The following is a 21,947-nucleotide window of genomic DNA, read 5'->3' on the forward strand; positions in this document are numbered from 1 at the left end:
AGACCTATGGTTACAATTTATTAAGGAAAATATTTTCCTTCTCTGACTCATAGTCCAGTTGGACATGTACAAGGTTCCTGACCATCATCTGTGTTCAAGTAATATCTTTCTAGTTCACTTTGCAATAAAATTATAGTACTTTACAAGTTAGTGGAGAGGAGGTAGGGGACATGGAACTCAGTTCTAAATCTCCAACTTAAAAGGGCCCAAGATCCTCTCTCTTATCCCTGTGGATATAAAACTTCAAACCCCTTAGCTGCTCCAAGTTCTAACACACCCCACTCCCCAGCAGGTTAAGAGAACCCTAGCCTCAGCTCAAAGTTTCTACTCCAGTTTTTAGGTGGTTCTTCTTTCTGAGCCTAGGGAATTCTCCACTATTCTTGTAACGAAGCTGCTAAGCACTGAGAACAATGTTTTATTTCATCAAGTATTTCTCAGTCTTTTGTAGAAGAAGGAATTTTAGATACTGTCATCTGCCAGACGGCAAGCAAAGGAACCTATATTTCTTTCTACACTTTCTAAATTTATATAGAACCAAATTATCAAAACAGTGTAACACCTAGAAGAAAAACTGTGGAATGATAAAATATGAGTATTATGTATACACTGCTTGTCTTCAAGCTAAGAGTAAGCCCCTGGATCTTATTTGCATTTTTAAGTTTCTCTGTATCAAGTAATTAAAGACTAATAAGAAAATCAATGTTCAAAGCACAAAATGAAATAAAAGTCACTGGAAATCCACATATTATATGTGTAATTTACACATCTGAAATTAAGATACCTTGATCATTCTTACCTCTGAATTAATAACTTTAATCAGAAAGAAAATGTGATATACTGTCTTGGTTAACAAAGAAAGTTGACGACACCTTTCTAGGTACACTTGAACAGATGGTTCTACTCTCTGCTGTAATTTACTCCAAAAGAGAGTGAGTTCCCTAAGAAGAAAAAAAAAAAAGTGAAAAAGTAAGTTGGAGGTGCAATGTAAAATCATGAACTTTGTCTAGTAATTACATGTGAAACTAAAACTAGTTTCAGATTCTAATGCTATATGTGGAATGCGGTTTAAAAGAAAAGACTCTCAATTTTCTAGAGACTTATTAAATAAAATCAAGATATGATTTATCATTTTATTAAGATTTTTCAATCTCAAAGAAGCACTCATTACCTTTTACTAGGAAAGCACCTGACATTTAAACGAGATACACACACCACATCTGAACTTTAAAAGTAATAAGAAATGCAAAATACGTGTGTATATATAAAATGCATCAATGGCAATATGATTTTTAAACAGCATTTAATTTTTATCTTCTAATAATTTATTAGATAATGTTAAGAATCAATGATGACATAGAACCCAGAAGAAAATAACTGCTCTGTGCTACCACAGTGAAAATAAGACTTTGAAAAATAAACTTTGAAATTTGTTCCAAATGCAATCACACTGTACTTTTCATAGAAAATAACCCTACTGAACTGAGAAATTTTCCTTTTTACCTATCATCCTATTTCTCGCTGTCCTCCATAGTTAACTTCCACACAAATCTTTGCTACTTCAAATATTCTCCTCCATACAGGCCTTTCCAATTAGCTCCTCAGTTTCCAGTCCTAGAAACTTTGCCCTTTTCACCATCCACTTGAATAACCCGCTCATCTACTGGATTTTAACCTGCATATTGAGGACTTCAAAATCTGTCTCTCGAGTTTTGACCACTTTCACCTCTTTAGTTTTTTCTAAGACTTTCCCACTTTGATCTCTCCTGAAACCTGAAAGTCAATACATGAAAAGGATAATTAACATTCTTTTTGGTTCACTGCCCTTCTAATTTAATGCATCATTATTATTGACCCTATCTATCAGCCTCTTCAAACATTTCTCTCACCTCATTCCATATCCACAGGATGTAACTTCCCAGCTGAACTACTTACAGGCTTTCTAGTTGATTTTTCTGTCTCAACTCAATTCCCTGTACTGCCACTTCCTACCATGAGCTCACCCTCACAGTTCAGGTAAATATTCTTAAATTTCAGAATGCTGTACACTAAATTTTCTTTTGTGTTTCCACAACACAAGCACAACACTGAAGACTAATAATACAGTCGACTGACCAGATAAATTGTCAGTTTGAGCTAACACCAACTTAAGACAGCTGATCTTAAGTTATTTGATCTAACTGAAGTAATTATCCCTGCTATCTGTATCCTCCCAAAGGATGATATATATAACAGGTTTCCACACTAGGGAGTGTACCATATGAAGAAATGTGTATTGAAGAATTTAATGAAGTATTAATAGAATGACACCTTGTAAGTGGGCAAATGAACTGTATTTCCACACATAAATGACTAGCACATAGTTATGCATTAATAGCAAAAAGTATGCAATATGCTAAGGAACAATACATACATTAAATAAGAGGTGGCTTACATATCTGAAAACATTTTTATTGTAGCACTAAATAAAATAAGTCCTTCTTTCATCTTCCAACATTTAAAATTTTCCTAATTATAACTGATCATTATATGATCATTACTGGTATACTAAGGAACTGTGTAGTCTCTTAATATAAAAAAATTTTTAAGTTATAATATGAACTACTTGATAATCAGTTTACACAGCATATAGTATCTGAAAATAAGCTTTTTTGTCTTGGTAACACTAAAAAGACTTTAAAAAATATGTTCTTAAGCTATCTGCACAACCTATCTGTAATCTTATTTAACAACCTTCTCTTTTCAAAAAAAATCAACTCACCAAGCACAGTACATATCTCCCTGTTGAAGCTGACGTGATAAAAATGCAGTACATAAGACAAGAGCACTTTTTTCATCACCCTCAGATTCTAAGTTACAGATCATTTCTAGGGCATCTTTGCAATCAACTTCTGAAATCTACAGAGAAAGGATACAGAAATATGCCATAAAATGGTTTTATGTTAGAATATATAATAATATACTTTAAAATTTTTATTAGATATGTACAGATCATTTTCTTTGGCAAAACCTCATTAACTCATACATTATCAATTCATAATTTGTCATGACTGGGCTACTGTTTAAAGAAATAATCTTTCTTCAAGTCAGAGAACCAATGATTTTCAAGACCTTTACAACTATTCATTTATATGTAAATAACTAATGCTAATTATAAGCAACCTCTACCCATTAAATCAGGTCTATAATACTGAAGAAGAAAAGCTGCTACTTGTTATTTTTTTCCCTTTATCCAGTAATTTAAGAAGCATTAGAACGAACAAAAAGACAAACATTTACTGGATACAGACTAAAAAACAAAGTGTCTATTAATCAGAGGGAATAAAATAAAACATGAAACATTTTATGTAGCTATACCACTTTTAAATGAAGCTCACCTCAGTTTTCTATAAATCTCCATTATTTTTCTTTTCATATATATTCATTCCATCTCAAAGCTTGTCAAGTCATGCATGCATAAGTATAACCTAGATGAAGGCAACTTGCTTCATTTAATTATGCACTTACATCTATTGCTTATTTTTTAAAAATTAAAAATTATCTCTACAATGATTTACTACATAAAACAATCAGAATTTACCTATGATCTCTATAAGTATTGGCTTTAAGATAAAGATGTGACAAAGAGCATACAATCACAAAGCACTGGTGTTCCACAGAATTAACATGGTACAACTGTCAAATGACAAAAAGAATTGAAGATCAACACAAACCATTAGCACCCATGTACCACAGAGTTAGCTATACATCTCCCTGTTAATCTCTGTGTCTCCTCATTAATTTTTGAGTACAGGAAATGTTTGTGTGTTTGTGTGTGTGTGTGTGTAAAATGTAAGGTGTTTAGAATTAAACAAGTGTCTGAATGGAAATGGGGTAATCCTGAGGTTTGATCTTTGACAACAAGGATAAAGACTGCAAGGGGACAGATTCACAAGTTCCATTTTACACATTAAATCAAGCTAGAAAACACTAAGACCCAACTCAGAATCTATGTGTTTAACAACAATCACTTCTTAAAGTAAATATGAAGTTAGTGTAAGAGTTATGACTAAAACCCAAATCCTGGAACTCCCTGGCACAGCACTTTTTCCATTATTCCTGTGTCTGCCTCTTTTGTATAGATCTTTATCTATAAGGAACCTTATGTAAACAAACACAAAAAGGGCTGAACAATATGTATTTATACAATTATTATTTCCAAATACCTATAGTAAGTTAAATGTGTATTGTTAGACATTTTATACATGTATATAATTATTAATCATAATTTTTATACGATAGGTATTAGTAACATTTTATACATTAAGATGTCAGTAATGATAACAAATAGCAGCTACTCTACTATTTATTTGTGTCAGTTTCTTTAGGAACAGCATTGCTAAACCAACACAATGGCTTGCCTGATATATACTACTACTATTTTTTATACTAATACTATTTATATTTATATTACTATTTAATTTATATTAATACTAATACTATTTCTTTTTAGAGACAAGGCTCAGAGAATTAAGTTACTTGCTCAAAGCTGCATGCTTAATTAGCAGAGTCAAGATTTCAACCCAGATCTAGCTTCGAAGTCTGTGCTTTTTCTAGACTTCTACATAAGCATACTGCATAAGTACACTGAGGGTCTTCATTGACCAATGCTGATTTTACAAGTTCAATTTAAAAAAATTCTTACATCATGAAAGTCTAATTTATTTTGAATCAAATTTTCATGTTTTTTTAAAACCTAAGGTGTTCTTACTGAATGGTTAAATAATGAAAAATGTGTACATTATATATAACAGTTTTTCCAAGGATATTATCTATATTAGCTTACACTTAATAATAAAACATATATCTATGTAAAATATAAAAACAACAAAGGTACTATAAACAAACAACAACAAACAATTATAAATCCACAAATACACAACATACTAACTGAAACATCTGCTATATTTAATTATACAGAAAACTTCACTTTTTAATTGGTATGCTATAGAAGCAATTTTTACTATACACTATTTAACAGCCTTTATTTCCCTAATATAGATACCCCGCTTGAAAAAAAAGATAGGACACTACAGAGAAAATGAAACCTAATCAATGGCTGAATTAAAACTGGGCAAGTGAAACATAGGTCAACTTTAGCCATCAATGAGCAAGAATTATTTTTCAAAATCCAAGGCAGCATAAAGTAAGGACTATCAATATAATATCAATATAGGGACTATTTATATGTTACAAATATCTACTCTGTATTGCTTTGAAAAAATGACCAAAAATTTAACACTAGAAAATTTTAAAATATGAATAAAACACTTAAAGTCAATTAGCATTAACTTTAAAGACATACTTTGCTAAAGTTATACTGTTAAAGATATACTTTGCTAAATCCCTTTGTAAAGTGTAAAAATTATTTCAAAAGCGCAAATAATGACTTTTATGTTTTAATATGGCTTTCTGCCAGATATTAAAAAAATACAGAACAGTTCATATTTCACATACATTCACCAAGTGCACTTTTAAAATATATGGGCTTGAACGCATTTCAGGAGAAGCTTTTTGCTTGTCAAAATATAACTGCTTTCCTCCATCCAGAAAAGGACTTAAACGGTAAACCTGTTACACTAAAATAATTAGCTACTATTTTAAAAAAACTCTCAGAGTAGCAAAAGCTTACACAAGATTTAAAAGACAAATAATCTAAAAGTGTTAAGGAAAAAAAAATTTCATATACTGTTTATGGGAGCATAACTCATATAATCTTTTTTTGGGGGGTGGGGGGATGACATGGCCCTATTTAAGATGTGTAGGTTCTCTGATTCAGCAATTCTACTTATAGAAATTTACCCCACCAGTGTACCCTCAAGAAGAATGAAAGGATGTATCAATAAGTACCAGGCAACAATTTAAATGTCCTCTAGTCTGACTAAAATATTAATTACAAATCTATACTATGGAAAAATGACATGGAAAGATGTCCATACTAAGAGCAGGAAAAGTGCCTAGCAGCCAGGATGTGTGCATGTTTAAAGTATGTTTCTATGTAAAAATATTAGAAATAAAAAAATTTCAGTTAATGATTACTTGGGTCAAATGGGAAATAACAGAGACAAAGTAGAAGATTTTACTTTTATGTTTATTTTGACAACAAAACCAATAGAAATACTGAATATAACATAAACACTGCTAACTTCATTTTTATACTGACACCAAGAACCCAGGCCAAAGCCCAGTCCTTAAAGAGAAGCCAGATAAACACTGGTCTCTCTCAGCCTCATTCCTTGGCCATTCACCAGGGCTAGCTGTTATTTCTATCACAGTGGAAGGGTCCTGAGAAACAGTCAATTCCTTGCTTACTGGCTCATTTGGACAAAGACTATAGGTCCAGGTCATGGTCGACTCTTTCCAATATCTATTCCCATCTACTCTAAGGAATGGGTAAAAACCTCCAATGTTTACAAGAACCAGATAGGTAAAGGAAATGTTTGAAGTGGGCCATATGAGGGAGAGAGCCTACCTCTTCTGAAGGGGGCAATGTTTGGGCAATTGCTCCAAAGTGATTACTTTCCTTGGGGCAGAAGTGATGACAGAATTTACTTCATTTAGAACAATGAAGACTCAGTTTCAACATGTTTGTAATAGAAAAATAAATGAATAATCAAACAATCTCTAAGTGAAAAGGGATTTCTAACAAGGAATGTTGTTAGACTTACACATATCCTGTTCTGTTCTACAGTATGTGACCTAGTTTTGCTTCTGGGTGGGGAAACTGATTCTGTGTATTCTGCTTAAAGAACATGATGTATCTTAATTCCACCTGCTTAAAACGAGAAGGAAAAAACAACTTCATATGACATATACCCAGGGTCCTCAGAGAGAATTTTCCTGAGGATCTCCCACAGCAGGGTGGGCTGTTGTTACTTAACTCCGGATAATTAAACCAAGAGGGAATTTAGGTTCAGTTCTGCAAGATTTTTTTGACTATTCAGGATAGCCAGAAATAGAGACTTTCCTGGAGATAACAAATTCATAGTCTTCAACTTCCAACAGGACTTTAAAAGTTGATGCAACAACCCTATCTTTAGATAGTTTCCTGCTAGAAGGTATGCTTCTAAGGACCCAGGCTTTACTCACTCACAACCCCCTCAGTGTTTAGATGACATCTTTCATTTACTTAATAAAAATCTGCTGAAGGAAGGATGAGCAGACGGACAGACTTAATTAAGGGCTGGGACAGAACTGATAATGAAAACTTAAATGAAGCTGAAAAATACACAGGATGCAATATCATAATAACTATTTAAGGACTAAAAAATGTCACACACATTTCAAAGGCTAATCTCAAGAAACTTTATACATCTGCCAATGAATTGTCTACAAAGTTATTCTTGACTAATAAGAAAACTTCAATCCTCTATTTAGCTCCTATTAAACAGCAATGAAAAAAGCATTACCTGAGATAAAAGAGAAACACTAAAGAGAAAAATAGCTAATATCCAAACTAATGATCTCCTAAGCCAGAGCCCTTGGCTCTACTTCATCCGGTCTACAAACTGCATGCCATCACTCTTCCTAGGATCCTCATTACCCAAAACATACACAACAGGCTTCTCATCTTGGTCCAAGGCTATCATCTTCCTCTTTATTTTCTATTCTCAAGAAAAATCACACAATCACCATTATAATTCCAACGCTTAACCTCATGTGGGCATTTAGCTTTCTGTTAGAGGTTATCTTTCCTCTGGATTCTGATTACAGTCTCCATCTACTCAGGGGATCATGCACCCTCTGTTAATTGTCCTCTCTTTTATTTCAGCGTCTCCCTTTGCATATCCTAAAATCTGTCCCAGAATCCCTTTGTTCTCCATTCAATACTGCTTGGGAATCAAAGGATACTTATATTAGAGATAAAAGACATATATACACATCACTGTCCAATGTATTATAGTTTTATCTATTCTCTTTATATACATATTCTGCTTTTTTGATCAACAACTTTCAATTCTCCTACCCTGTCTTCAACTTCATTTTGGAATTATGAGTCCTCTAAGATGCAAAATCCCATTTGGATTACGATTCTACTTTTAGAAATCTGTAGTATAAAATACACAAATACATGAATACTATGCTTTATGCCAACTAGAAGTGAAAAAAACACAATCACTTGTCTTACAAAGAAAAACTAAACATGCAAATTTAAATTAAACTACCAATAAAAATGAATATAGATAGATATAGAGATAGATATGTATACAGAGGGAGAGAGAAAGAGTATACTTAGGGGGAAGACATATACATTTTTAAAGTTACTTAGTTAAAATCTGCAAGTATTGTGAAGTCAGGTAAAACTGAAATTACAGCCCAAACACTAATAAAAAAATGCTAGCTAAATTAAGCTACCACCACCTTTCTGATAAAAAAGAGCCAATTTATTTAAAGTAGAAGCCCGGTGAAATGTTTACATATAATCCTGAAAGCTGCTTACAATCACTATCTAAGAGCACATCAAAAACTTAACACTGATAACAATGGCTCTTCACTATTTAAGAGAAAAGGAAGTCAAAGACATTCTAATATAATTAAAAATTATTATTTTACTTTAAAAAATAGTTACTGACAAAAGAAAACATACTCACCTCTTCGATTAACTTTTCATTTGGTGATGATGTACAAAGACAGACAAGGTAAGTTTGCTTAAAACTACCTTTTGTACCAATCTCTGGATGGTCAGAACACAGCTTTGCTAGAGCAGTTGCTTGACTTAACTGATTTGTTTTGATTAGATGTTTAATTCTCATATCCAACAAGATGGGACCCTCAAAAGCTAAAAATTCATTCACTTTAAAAAACAAGACATAATAGATTATTAACATTTGGTAAATAGTTCATTTGCAATACAAATACTTACAAGGAATATTTGTTTAAAGCAGAGAAAATAAACTTTTTTGTTGTTGTTGCAATTTTCTGTTATTCTCAGACTGTCACAAAATATTTGATCTTATCAGCAGAAGATAATCATGTAGTTAATTTTTTAGAGTTGCATTAATACTTTAGCCCCTTAAAGTACCATTTATAGTGATTTACAAGAGGTGAGTTGAATTCCTGATTATAAAAATAATTTTGCATTGAATTCTGAGTCAGTGTTATTAAAATTATACTAAATTCTTTCTCCCACAGCTTTTATTCTTGAATATCAGGGATTAGCATTTCTAGAAATTTGCAGGGCGAGGGCATTACACACTCACATGTGTATATGTGCAGTCCCTCAGTTGTGCCTGATTTTTTGCAATCCCATGGACTATACAGCCCGCCAGTTTCCTCTGCCCATGAACTATTCCAGGCAATACTGAAGTGGGTTGCCATTTCCTACTCCTGGGCATCTTACCAACCCAGGGATTGAACCTGTCTCTCCTGGCATTTCCTGCGATGGCAGGAGGATTACTTATATGGTAACCACAAAAGGATGTTTGGATATTCTAGAAGATGAAATTCAACTAATATTGTGTTCAATTCTGTTGATGTATTTTTCATTTTAAAAGGTGAAGTCTGAGCGTGCATGCTCAGTTATGTCTGACTCTGTGTGACCCCATGGATTGTAACCTGCCAGGCTACTCTATCCATGAGATTTTCCAGGCAAAAATACTGGAGCAGGTTGCCATTTCCTCCTCCAGGGGATCTTCCTGACCCAGGGGTGGAATTTGCATCTTCTGTGGCTCCTGCACTGCAAGTGGATTCTATACCACTGAGCCATCAGGGAAGCCCTATCTTGCCTTACTAGGTGTCTTAGGACAAATTTAAATTATCTATGGAAAAATAAATAAGGGGTTGGAGGGTAGTCTGCTGAAAGTTCTCTAGGTTTTAAAAGTATCAACCAATAAACCTCAACACTTGCTTAAGACCCGCTAATGTATAAAAAATATTCATTCTGTTCAAACTTTGAATTTCTGAGTGCTTGTCTGATCAACTACAAGGAAGAATTTAACTTTTTTCCTAATTTGTGAAGGAGATTTTAAAATTTAACAAACACAAATTTAAACTTTTCCCTAAGTTTTCTTTACCAGGATGAAAATGGTGCTTAAAAATTTACTTAGTGATGGCTAGCTGACAACCTTTGGAAGGCTTTCAAGTGATAAAATTTTATATGGCCTATAAATAAAACACAAGATTTCTCAACTTGTGAAAGGACTGGAAAACATGTCTAGGAAGTAATTTGTGGGTTAGAACATGGAAAATAAAAGATGTTCTTCCTCTCTGTAAATAAACTTTGCTACCATTTAGTAACTTTAGCTCTAACCATACTCACTAGGAAATATTCTTCTATAAAATAGTATGATCAAAGCTCCTCAGTATTAAAACCATGAGCACATAGGCAATTTAATATAGTATCCCAAATTTCATCCTTTTCTTGAAGTCTAGACCTTATTCCTGCTACTCTCTATTCTTTACACATTAAACTACACCAAAAAAAATAAAGTATAAAGACTAAACACAGATAAATGACACTATCTGTATAACCCTCTGGTACCTTTGACGGTATGTCTGACATACATAGGGCATTACTTTTCTTTTCAATATCACATGATTCTGTTAGGACAATTACACTGCAAATACGTTTTCATAGTTTAGCTCAATAGCCAAAGCAAAATCTGTAAAGATTTTCAATGAAAACATTAAGGAAATAAGAATTTTTAAAAAAAGTTATTCTGGCTGTAAGTTACGGACTTTAAGAAACAGCCTGAGGTTCCAGGAAACACTAGTGGTAAAAAGCCTGGGAATTATTTCACATACTCCCACAAAAACTCATACTCAGCAGAACTCTGAAGATCATAGCGAGGAAATTATTTAAAGGTGGCAACTTTTAAATGAAACTAATGATAATCTTAATAGAATTTCAAACAGTCCCTAAAATCTCAAAGAGCAGCATGTAGTTAGAATGAAATTATACAAAATAATTTCTGTACTAACTCAAGTAGAGTAGAATATGTTACTATACATTTCAAAAACATACTTGTGTGTGTGTTTTTAAACAATGGGAAACCATTGCCACACTTAGCGCAAAACAGATTTCAAAGAAATACAGAATATTAGAGCAGAAGGAGCTTTATAGATCATTTTATCCAGCTCCATCATTTGGCAGATGAGTAAACTGAGGCTCACAGAAGGCAAATGACCTCCCAGGGTCATAAAACCAGTTAACAATACAACCGGGACCAGAAGCAGACCAGTCTTGCAAACTTCACCTTAACACAGTGATGCAAAGAGAAAAAGAAAATTCTTCTTTAGCTAGTGTGCCTACTACTTGTTAGAATAGCACTTTAAGTAAAAGAGCTGTGAAGTAGCATTTGTTTTCAGAGGAACGTAATTATGTATTCTGAAGCTCAAGGTTCAAATGGATCAAAAGTAGATTACATTTAACCCTCTATTCAGAACCTCCCCCTTAGGGGAGGGAAACTCACTCCCCATAATCCCCCTTCTCCTCCATTTTCCTTTTACCTGCTTTCCTTCCCTCATTCCTCTATATGTTTCTCTATTTCTCTCCACTCCAGGACATGTTTTCCTTACAAAGTTATAACAGCACATCAAAGATTATCAGACTCTTGAAAAAAAGCTTTATCTTTATCCTTAAGTAAGCTAGTCACATCAAATTTCACTCACTACCCTGCTTTAACCCACCTCCATCCCAGAAAACTATAAAATACATGGAATTTTACTTGGGTAGCCTTTTTATTTATTTTCTGTGTATTTATGTACTTGGGAGGAAAAAGCAGGTTTTACTACATTCCACCCTATCAAGAGATCTGGATGACCTACAATGGCAATGTAAATGAGTGATTGTCAGTTCAATTAAAGTAATAATGGCCTTCTTTCCATAAAATGCCATTTACATAATAGTAAAAAGAAAAACATGAAAGATAATTTTTAAACTATTACAATATATAAGTTGAATATCTGTGATAAATCTTTATATAAATATTAGCTGATCATGTACCATACATGAAAATTTAGGACTAGGTCCTGGATTCCCCCCAAAGTGGAGTCAAATCTATTTACTGAGTGTCTATCTCCACATTCAGATTTGCACATAATTTCCCTTGCAGCATCTCCAGCTGGCTGTTTCACAATCATTTCAAACTCTGCATACAAAAATATCTATGCCACAATATGTGTTATAAAACTAAAGAGAACTAAAAGGTAGTATAAAAATTTTCCTTTTCTGCCTTGTTCCTCCTTATCCTAACCTACAACCCTGTCATATGATCCACCATACGATCCTGTCACTTCCAAACTCCTAACTACTTAATCCCGTTCATTTTTCTCCACCTCTACACCTACCATTCACCCCCTTCTCTCAGATCAAACTGTTAATCTCCCAGACCACTCTACTGCATTCTGCTAGTTTTTCTAACACATCTCCACTAGGACTCAGGATGCTTCCCCCCACCCACCCCTGAAGAACATACTCAACTCTCCTTTCCCAGTTAAAATCTCCAAGTGGTTTCCCCTTGTGTTCAAACAGTAAATTCCAAAATTCCCATCATAACTTTCATGAATCTGCATCACCTATTCCATTAAAATAATTTATTTTCTCTTAGAATCAATGCAGCATTTGGGCAAGAAGTAAAAGGCATCCAAAATAAAAAGGAAGAAATATCATCATCTGAATGCAGATGGCATCACCTTATAGGTAGAAAATCCTAAAGATTACACACACACATGCACTAAATAAATTTAGCGAAATTGCAGGATATCAAAATCAGAACACAAAAATGATGCATTTCTACATGCTAACGATGAACAAACTGAAAAGGTAATTCAGAAAACAATTCCATTTATAACAGCAACAAAAAGAATAAAGTACTTAGTAGACCTGATCAAGAGAGTGAAATACTTGTACAGTGAAACCTATAAACACTGGGTGTGTGCTAAAAGTCGCTTCAGGCACTTCCAACTCTTTGCAACTCCATGGAGTGTAGCCTGTCAGGCTTCTCTGTCCATGGCCTTCTCCAGGCAAGAATACTGCAACAGGTTGCCATGCCCTCCTACAGGGAATCTTCCCAACCTAGGGACTGAACCCGAGTCTCTTTCGTCTCCTGCACTGGCAGGTGGGTCCTTTACCACTAGTGCCACCGGGGAAGCAAACAGCTAATTTGAATGAATTTGAATTTATGTCGCTCAGTCATGTTCGACTCTGCGACCCCATGGACTACAGCTCACCACACTCCTATGTCCATGGAATTCTCCAGGTAAGAATACTGGAGTGGGTAGCCATTACCTTCTCCAGGGATCTTACTGACCCAGGAACTGAACCCAGGTCTTCCACACTGCAGGCAGATTCTTTACTGTCTGAGCCACCAGGGGAGCTCTGAAAGAAATTAAACATTACTGAAAGAAATTAAAGAAGACACAGGGAAATGCAAAGGAACCCCATGTTCATGGGTTTGAAGACTTAACGTGGTTAAGATGTACAATAACCCAAAGCAAGCTATGGATTCAATGTAATCCCAACAAAACTGGAATGGCTATTTTGAAGAGATAGAAAAATTGACCCTAAAACTCATATGCAATCTCAAGGAATCCCAAACAGCTAAAACAATTTTGAAAAAGAACAAAGCTGGAGGTCTCACACTTCCTCACTTCAAATGGACTACAAAACAATCTAAAGTGGCATAACAGGAATACAGGCAATGCAAGAGAATAGCAAAAGCTCAGAAATAAACCATCACTAAATGATCAAATAATCTTCAACCAGGTGGCAAGACCACTCACAACAGGAAATGACAGTCTCTTCAACAAATGGTGCTGGTTAAACTGGATATCCACATGCAAAAGAATAAAATTAAACCCTTATACCATATAAAAAATAAATCTGAAATGAATTAAAGACCTAAATATAATACCCAAAACTATAAAATTTCTAGAAGAAAACAATGGGGAGAAGCTTCAAGAACTGGACTTGGCAATGATTTATTAGATATGATACCAAGGGTTAGCCAAGAAAAACAACAAAAAAACAAGACTACGTCAAAGTTAACTTCCTACATCAAAGGACAGAATCAACAGAGTAAAGGCAACTTAAACAATGGGAGAGAATATTTGCAAATTACATATGTGATAAGAGGTTAATGTTTAGAATATATAAAGAACTCCTATAACTCAACAACAAAAATCAAATAATCCAACTGAAAATAGGCAAAGGACTTGAAGAGACACTTCTCCAAAAATGATATACAAATCAAAACTACAATGAGATATCACTTCACACCTGTCTCAGAATGGCTTTCAAAAACACAATAACAAAACAAAAAGAGAAAATAAATGTTGGTTGAAGACGTAGAGGAACTGTAACCTTTGTGCCCTATTGATAGCACTATAAAATGATACAACCTCTAAGGAAAACAATCTAGAAGTTCCTCAAAAAATCAGAAACAGAACTACCATGTGGTACAGCTATCCTACTTCTGGATGCCACAAAAGAAGTCAAAGGAGGGTCTCAAGGAGACATTTGCACTCCCAAGTTCACAGCAGCACTACTCACAAGGGCCAAGAGGTAGAAGTAATCCAGATGTCCATCAACAGGTGAACTGACAGATAAATGTGGCATATACATATAATGTAGTATTATCCACCTTTAAAACAGAAGGAAATTCTGTCACATGCTAACAACAGTTGTATTTGGAGGACATTATGTTAAATGAAATAAGCCAGTCAAAAAAAGGTAAATATGTAGTATGATTCCACTTGTATGAGGTATCTAAAGCAGTCAAAGTCATAGAAACAAAACGCAGAACGTTGACTAAGCAGGGACTGGGAGTGGAGTATGGGAAAAGGAGGGAGCTATTGTTTAAAATCATTTTTGCAAGTGATAAAATCTTTCTACAAGATTAAAAAAGTTCTGCAGATACGTTTCAAAACAGTATGAACATATGAAACACTACTGAACTCTTACTGAACCGTACACTTAAAAATGACTAAATGATACATTTTATTTTGTTCTTACAAAATAATTGCAATAGAAAAAATTGCAATAAAAAATCAATTCAGCATTATTAGTTCAAAAAATTCAAATTTAGAAATTTAATAAAAGCTTAGCACTTCCTTCACCCAACCTCTCACCCTTTCCTGAGAGAATAAGCTAAATTTCAAGAAACAGCATTTTCACTGAAGATTTCAGAAGTGCTTAAACTGCCTGCTTTGTCATTAAGCCTGAAACTTTACAATCGTAACTGATTTTTGGCACGATTGATGCAAAACAGAATTTATATAAATTTTTAAAATTCCATGTTATAGATGAATCTAGTAAGTCTCTGGGCAATAGTGGAAGACAGAGGAGTCTTGTGTGCTACAGTCCATGGGGCTGCAAAGAGTCAGACACAACTTAGCAACTGAACAACAACAACAAAAGTAAGTATGTAACCATAAAATTTTCTTGTGGAATAAGATTTAATTATTACTATTACATTTAATTAAATTCTCACGTCTTTATCCATGTAACATGATAATGAAACCAGACTCATTAGAACAGAAACAATGAATTTTTCTAGGATGTTTAGAAAATCCGTAAGTTTATGTTTTAAATCATTACTACTAAAAATAAAATATTGGTGGTCACCATATATTTAGTTATGTAACAGTAGAATATAATTACAGTTAACAAAATGCAAAATAAAACATCAGTCTGAAATGGGAAAGTGAACACTTCTACAATTTTACTGCCGTTAAATTCCATCAGCTTAATTCTATCCAGAGTCACTGACCCTCAATGATCTAAGTAAAACCTAAACAGAGGGCAATCTAATTTAGCAGTGATTTTTTAAAAATAAAATCCAAAATATTCCACTTATTTATTTTTTATAACAAGACAAGGTCAGTAAGAGCAAAAGAGAGAGAAAGCAAAAAAAAATTTTTTAACTTAAAAAAAAAAAGATGTTCTTTTTAGTGATTTTGTATAAGCAATGTTGTAACACTCAAAAGAACCGTCAACATATTTAAGTGTAGGTTTCAGAATCACCCATTTTGGTATTCTATACATAGAATATACAGGTGAAGATACACACAGGCCCATAAAAAATACAGGAAAAGTTTCAACAAGTCAAAGAACTAGAGATTTCTATCTGAAAACAAATTCAGCTGCATGTAATCAGATCTGGCCTCATTTAATCTGTTCTCTCCTCCCATCTCTTCCTTTAAAATATTATTACATCGTAGATATGCTAATATCTGGCAAACCAAGCAGCATGTTTTTCCTGTTTATTTTAAAAGGCAAAGTTTATTACTGAAATAAAGACTTATGTTCTCACAAAGCTCTGAAGGATTTATAAGAACTGTGGAAAATCTTAAGCTTTAGAAATTTCCTTTGAAAACCAAGGAGTTCAAAAAACAAAAAATGAACCCCAGGGCTTAGGATTAAAGAAAGAACTGGCAAGCTGAATAAAAACACAATTTATGCAACTGCAAATTATTCCAAAATAGAAGGGAAAGGGCTGAAGGAATTCAGTATAACTGTTAGTAGGGAGCTCTTTCAAAGTTTAGATTTTATAATAATGGCATATACAAAAAAAGAAAAAACAGCAGGCTCAGGACCAAGGATGCATACACCAGGACTGTCAGCACCTGGTACTAACCTACGCAAACTGTTATTAAAAAGATGACCCCTAGCTTACCAACCGGACTGCCCTGGTGGCTCAGTGGTAAAGAATCTGCTTGCGACGCAATCTCCTAGAAAAGTAAATGGCAACTCACTTTAGTATTCTTGCCAGGGAAATCCCATGGACAGAGGCACCTGGAAGGGTATAGTCCATGGGGTCGGAAAAGTGTTGGACACAACACAGCAACTAAACAAGCGTGCCAAATAAGCTGAATATAATAAAATTGGTGGAGGTGGTTAACTTCTTGAGAAGAGTCTCTGCTCCTTGGGTTTGATTATTCATTATTTATGATGACAGAGAGAATGGTGGGTCTGATAATAACCTTTAGATTGAAAAAGATAGAACAATGGAGCAAATAGAAACAGGTGAGAAAATATAATTTTCAAAATGGGACTTGAGGTACATTTTGCAAACTGTAGACTGGAGGAATAAATATATTCTTAAGAGTCTTAAAATTAATACATTAGAAATATGACTCTTAAGAACCAAGATTCACCAAACATAAATTAGGTTACACTTCTACAAAACTTATCTCAAAATGTATCACAGACCAAAATATATAACACAAAACTATTAATATGATACATCCAGGAGATAAAGTAAAGCGAAGTTGCTCAGTCATGTCCAACTCTTTGCAACCCTATGGACTGTAGCCTGCCAGGCTCCTCTGCCCATAGGGGTTTCCAGGCAGGAACACTGGAGTGGGTTGCCATTTCCTTCTCCAGGGTCCAGGCGATAAGAGGAGAAAAATCTATATGATCTTGGATTTGGTGATTATTTTTAGATAAAACAACAAAAGCACAATCTATGAAAGAAAAAAAAATAAGTTGGACTTTATTAAAATTTAAAACTTCTGCCCTCTGCAAGGCACTGTAAAGAAAAACAACAAGTCACAAAGTAAATGAAAATATTTGCCAAACTCCTATCTGCTAAAGGACCTGTATCAAACTATAACAACGAAAAGGAACAGTGGATGACCTAGAGATTATCATACTGAGTAAGTCAGAGAAAAACAAATATCATGATATCGCTTATATGTGGAATCTAAAAAAATAGAGTACAAATAAACCTATTTACGAAACAAAACAGTCACAGATATAGAAAACAAACTTATAGTTACCCAAGGGGAAAGAAGGGGAGATAAACTGGGAGATTGGGACAGACATATACACTCTACTATACAGAAAATAGATAAGTTAAAAAGAACCTACCGTATAGCACAGGGAACTCTACTCAATACTCTGTAATGACCTACATGGGAACAGAAGCTAAAAACGGTGGCTATATGTATATGTATGGATGATTCCCTTTCCTGTACAGCAGAAACTAACACAACATTGTAAATCAACTATAGGCCAGTAAAAAATTTTAAAAAAAGAAGAAAAAAAAAACAAAAAAAACTCAACTAAAACGCAAAAGATATAAACAGATCCTTCTCCCAAGAAGATATACAGATGGCAAATATTCACATGAAAAGATGTTCAGTATCATCTGTCTGTACAGAAACACATATTAAAGCAATGGAATATCATGACACACATATTAGAATGGCTAAAAGTCCCAAAATAGATAAAAGCAACTACCAGTGAGAATCAAGAACAGCATGCAGAGTGGTATAGCTTGGCAGCTTCTCACAAAGCAAAATATACTCTTACCACATAACCTAGCAATCTTTCTCCTAGGTATTTACCCAACTGATCTAGAAAATTTATCCACAAAAACTTGTATGCAAATATTTATAGCAGTTATACTCATTAATGCCAAAAACTGGTAGAAAACAAGATGTCTTTTAATAGGTGAATGGATAAACAAACTGTGGTGGATATTCAGCAACTTTTTTTTGAATGAGCTAATAAGTCACTCTAATACATAAATAAATGTTACATGCATTTTTTAAATGAACGAAGGTAGACTGAAAAGTCTATAAATTACTGGAAAAGTAATTTTCATCTGTTCAGGAGCGGGTTGAACAGGTGAAGCACAGTTAATCTTTTTTAGAGCAATGAAACTATCCTGTATGATACTATAATGGAGGACACATGATAATACGCATTGGTCAAAACCCAAACAACTTTACAGCATGAAGAAGGACTCCAAAGGTAGGCAAATTTGAAAATATGATTTAGGAGGTTGCAAAGCCAGGATAGACTGTAAATATGGCAAAAGATTCTGTCTTATAAATGTAATGAAAGAACTTCACTGAAAGAGATGGAGAACGGGCTGCTCACCTAACTTGGGATAAGAGGAGTCAGTACAAATACGGAAAGAGGAACTGTGTACACTGATAAAAGTTGTTTTCCACAGGGGCACAGGTTATCAATTCTGAAATCACTATACATACACTAGGAGTAACTAAGTAGTAATATATGGATGTTTAAGTAATATATGGATGGTCTATGGTAAAAGAAGCAAGTCTGAAAACACTATATACTGTATAATTCCGATTATATGACATTCTTTTAAGAGAAGGTCAGAATGATCCAGGTGCTATAGATTAGAGTTGGAGACATCTGTATAAACTCTCACATTTAGTTTAATATAGACACAACTGGTTACACATACATTTATAAATACGTGTACACACACAGATTAATTATACCTACATATATTTTTTTACTCTGTCTGCTGAGAGTTCCTGGAGGCAATGACACCTCAGTAGCAATGAGCACAACCAGTTACCAGGGCTTGGTTCCTAACACTATTCTCCACTGAAAGGAACTAAGGTTCCTTGGAGAAACAGCTGATTCTAGGATTGGGGCAACAGATACACAGAATAAACCTGGAGCATCTTGTAGAAACAGAAAACAAGGAAGTACTTAAACAAAAACATAACCCACAACCATGGGGCTATGTCAAAGGGACAGAGAAGTTAACTTGAAGAGTTTCCAGTGGCCAAAGCTGAACAATTTGATAAACAAATAGTGTTGGATTATCATGAAAGCATTAAGTAAATATCAGTGAGTCCATACTAATTAAACAGATAGATAAGGAAGAAAAGACAAATCTCGGGCTTCCTTGGTGGTACAGTGGTTAAGACTCTGACTTGCAATGCAAGCAATTCCAGTTCGATCCTGGTCTGGGAAGATCCCACAATTAAGTGCAGGTGCCACAACCAGTGAGCCCAGGCACTGCAACTACTGAAGCTGGCAAGCCTAGAGCCAGTGGTCTGCAACAAGAGAAGCCACAGGAATGAGAAGCCCACACACCACAACGAACAGTGGCCCCCACTCACCGTAACTAAGAGAAAGCCCGAGGGCAGTAATGCAGACCCAGAGCAGTGATTGCTTCGGCACCACATATAACGAAGACCAAAGACAAATTGCCTGTGGAGAACTCCAAACAATCTGTGTAGATACTGTCTCCTCAAGGAGGTAGAACTTAACCCGCCAACTCGTTAAGTGTGGGCTGCATATGGTAACTTCTTTCCAAAGAGTACAGCATGGAAAGGTGGAAAAAGAGCAATCTCACGGTGGAAAGACCTGAAAGACGCACTATCTCAGCCAGGTGACCAGGGTTAATGACAACAGTGAAGAGGTCACGTTGGTTATAGGCAGCTTTCGTATGATGACCATGGCACTGAACCTCAGTGATCTCCCTCCCCTAAACCCATAAGCCAAGGACTAATCACGTGAGCAACATCAGACAGATCCCAACTGAGCAGAGTTCTACAATACTCTTCAAAGCTGCCAAGGTCATCAAAAACAAAGAAAGTCTGAAAATACTATCATAGTAAGGAGACATGATGGCTAAACGTAATGTGATATCCTGGATGGGATCCTGGAACAAAAGAAGGACAACAGGTAAAAACCAGGGAAACGTGAATAAGGTATAGACTTTAGTTATTAGCAAAGTATTGATATTGGGTTATTAATTGTGACAAACAGATCACACTAATGTACAATACTAATAGTTGGGAAAACTGGTGTGGAGTATTTAGAAAACTATTCTAAAATAGTTCATTTAAAATATGATTAGGTCAGGGACTTCCTCGGTGGCCCAGTGTTTGAGAATCCACCTTGCAATGCAGAGGACATGGGTTCAGTCTTCCTCTGGGGGAACTAAGATACACATGCCATGGAGCAAGTAAGGCCCTGCACCACAACTGCTGAGCCCACGCGCTCTGGAGCTCTTGCACCACAACTGCTGAGCCCACGCACTCTGGAGCCCGTGCACTACAACTGCTGAGCCCACGTGCTCTGGAGCCCTTGCACCACAACTGGAGCCCGTGAGCAGCAGTGAAAGACCTCGTATGATGCAATGAAGATTCCGTGCACTGCAACCAAGACCAGACACAGTCAAATTAATAAACAAAAATATTTTTTAAAAACATTAATGCCAACTAACCTCAATAGTAAACAATCTTACTTAATAAAACTCTAGCCAAATACCTCTTGTGGTCTCTCATCATAGTGTCACTACAGACAAAAAGGAAAGCCATGGACCAGACACAAGGAAACAGGCATATGTGATGAAACAACCATAATCAAAAGGGCACTGGCTAAAAGACTAGAAGGAAACAAGAAAATTTCTATAAGTATCCCAGGGGCTAGGTGTTTGGGTATGACCTTTTTAATGGTCATTATCAAGAACCTGGATGCCAACATACTGTATGCTAATAATATCTGCTTAAACTTGGAAAGACAAAACCCTTGAACTAACAAAACCAAGATTTAACATAATATGGACAAGCTGCAGAGGCAGAATGGATTTAACACAGTGAAATTTAAAAAAAGAAAAAAAGGAATACTTTGTATGCCAAAATACTATGTATAAAATTGCAAATAATTTGAGAGCTTTTTTTAAAATTTTTTGGTGATTTTAGTAACCTCACTGAGTTTCGAGAATGATAAGGTCATCCAAAAAGGTGATGTCATCATAAGTCACACTAAGATGAAGAGGATGGAAGTGCCTATGACTTCAGAGCTGGCCAGATCGTATTTGGGGTTCACGTTAAGTTTCGAGAATTACACATGAACAACAAACAAAATACACTGAAGTCAGAAATCATGCCTGTAGACTAAAAATCACATCACACCAGGACAGCTTTTAGCCCCTTCAGAGGGATTTGTACTCTTAGGTATGCATGGCCTTATGGGTAGCACTAGATGCAAAAGAGAGCAACTCTAAGCACATAGTTTTTCACAATTTACACAATAAAGATTATCTAATAGCAGCTATAAATGGAGTGAATTACAGTTACCATTCTCTGTAAGTATTCAAAAAATGGCCCATTCATTTTACCAGTGAGTGATGTTTTAGAAGGGAGTTAAAATTGAGTAAAAAATAAGTGATTATTCAGTGCCTTTCCAA

At 34.9% G+C, this 21,947-nt stretch overlaps 1 protein-coding gene across 2 annotated transcripts in view; it reads right to left on the bottom strand.

Moving 5' to 3' along the window:
- ZNF292 (zinc finger protein 292) overlaps positions 1-21,947 on the bottom strand; it is a 94,601-nt gene that overhangs the window by 13,141 nt on the left and 59,513 nt on the right. For both annotated transcript variants that reach the window (XM_018053165.1, XM_018053166.1), the window contains 3 exons: positions 8,628-8,830; positions 2,759-2,895; positions 797-938 (listed from right to left, as the gene is read on the bottom strand). In XM_018053165.1, coding sequence (XP_017908654.1) covers positions 797-938; positions 2,759-2,895; positions 8,628-8,830 — 482 coding nt within the window. The remainder of the gene's footprint in view (positions 1-796; positions 939-2,758; positions 2,896-8,627; positions 8,831-21,947) is intronic.

The sequence above is a fragment of the Capra hircus genome, chromosome 9 (assembly GCF_001704415.2).
Source record: "Capra hircus breed San Clemente chromosome 9, ASM170441v1, whole genome shotgun sequence".
NCBI lineage: Eukaryota > Metazoa > Chordata > Mammalia > Artiodactyla > Bovidae > Capra > Capra hircus.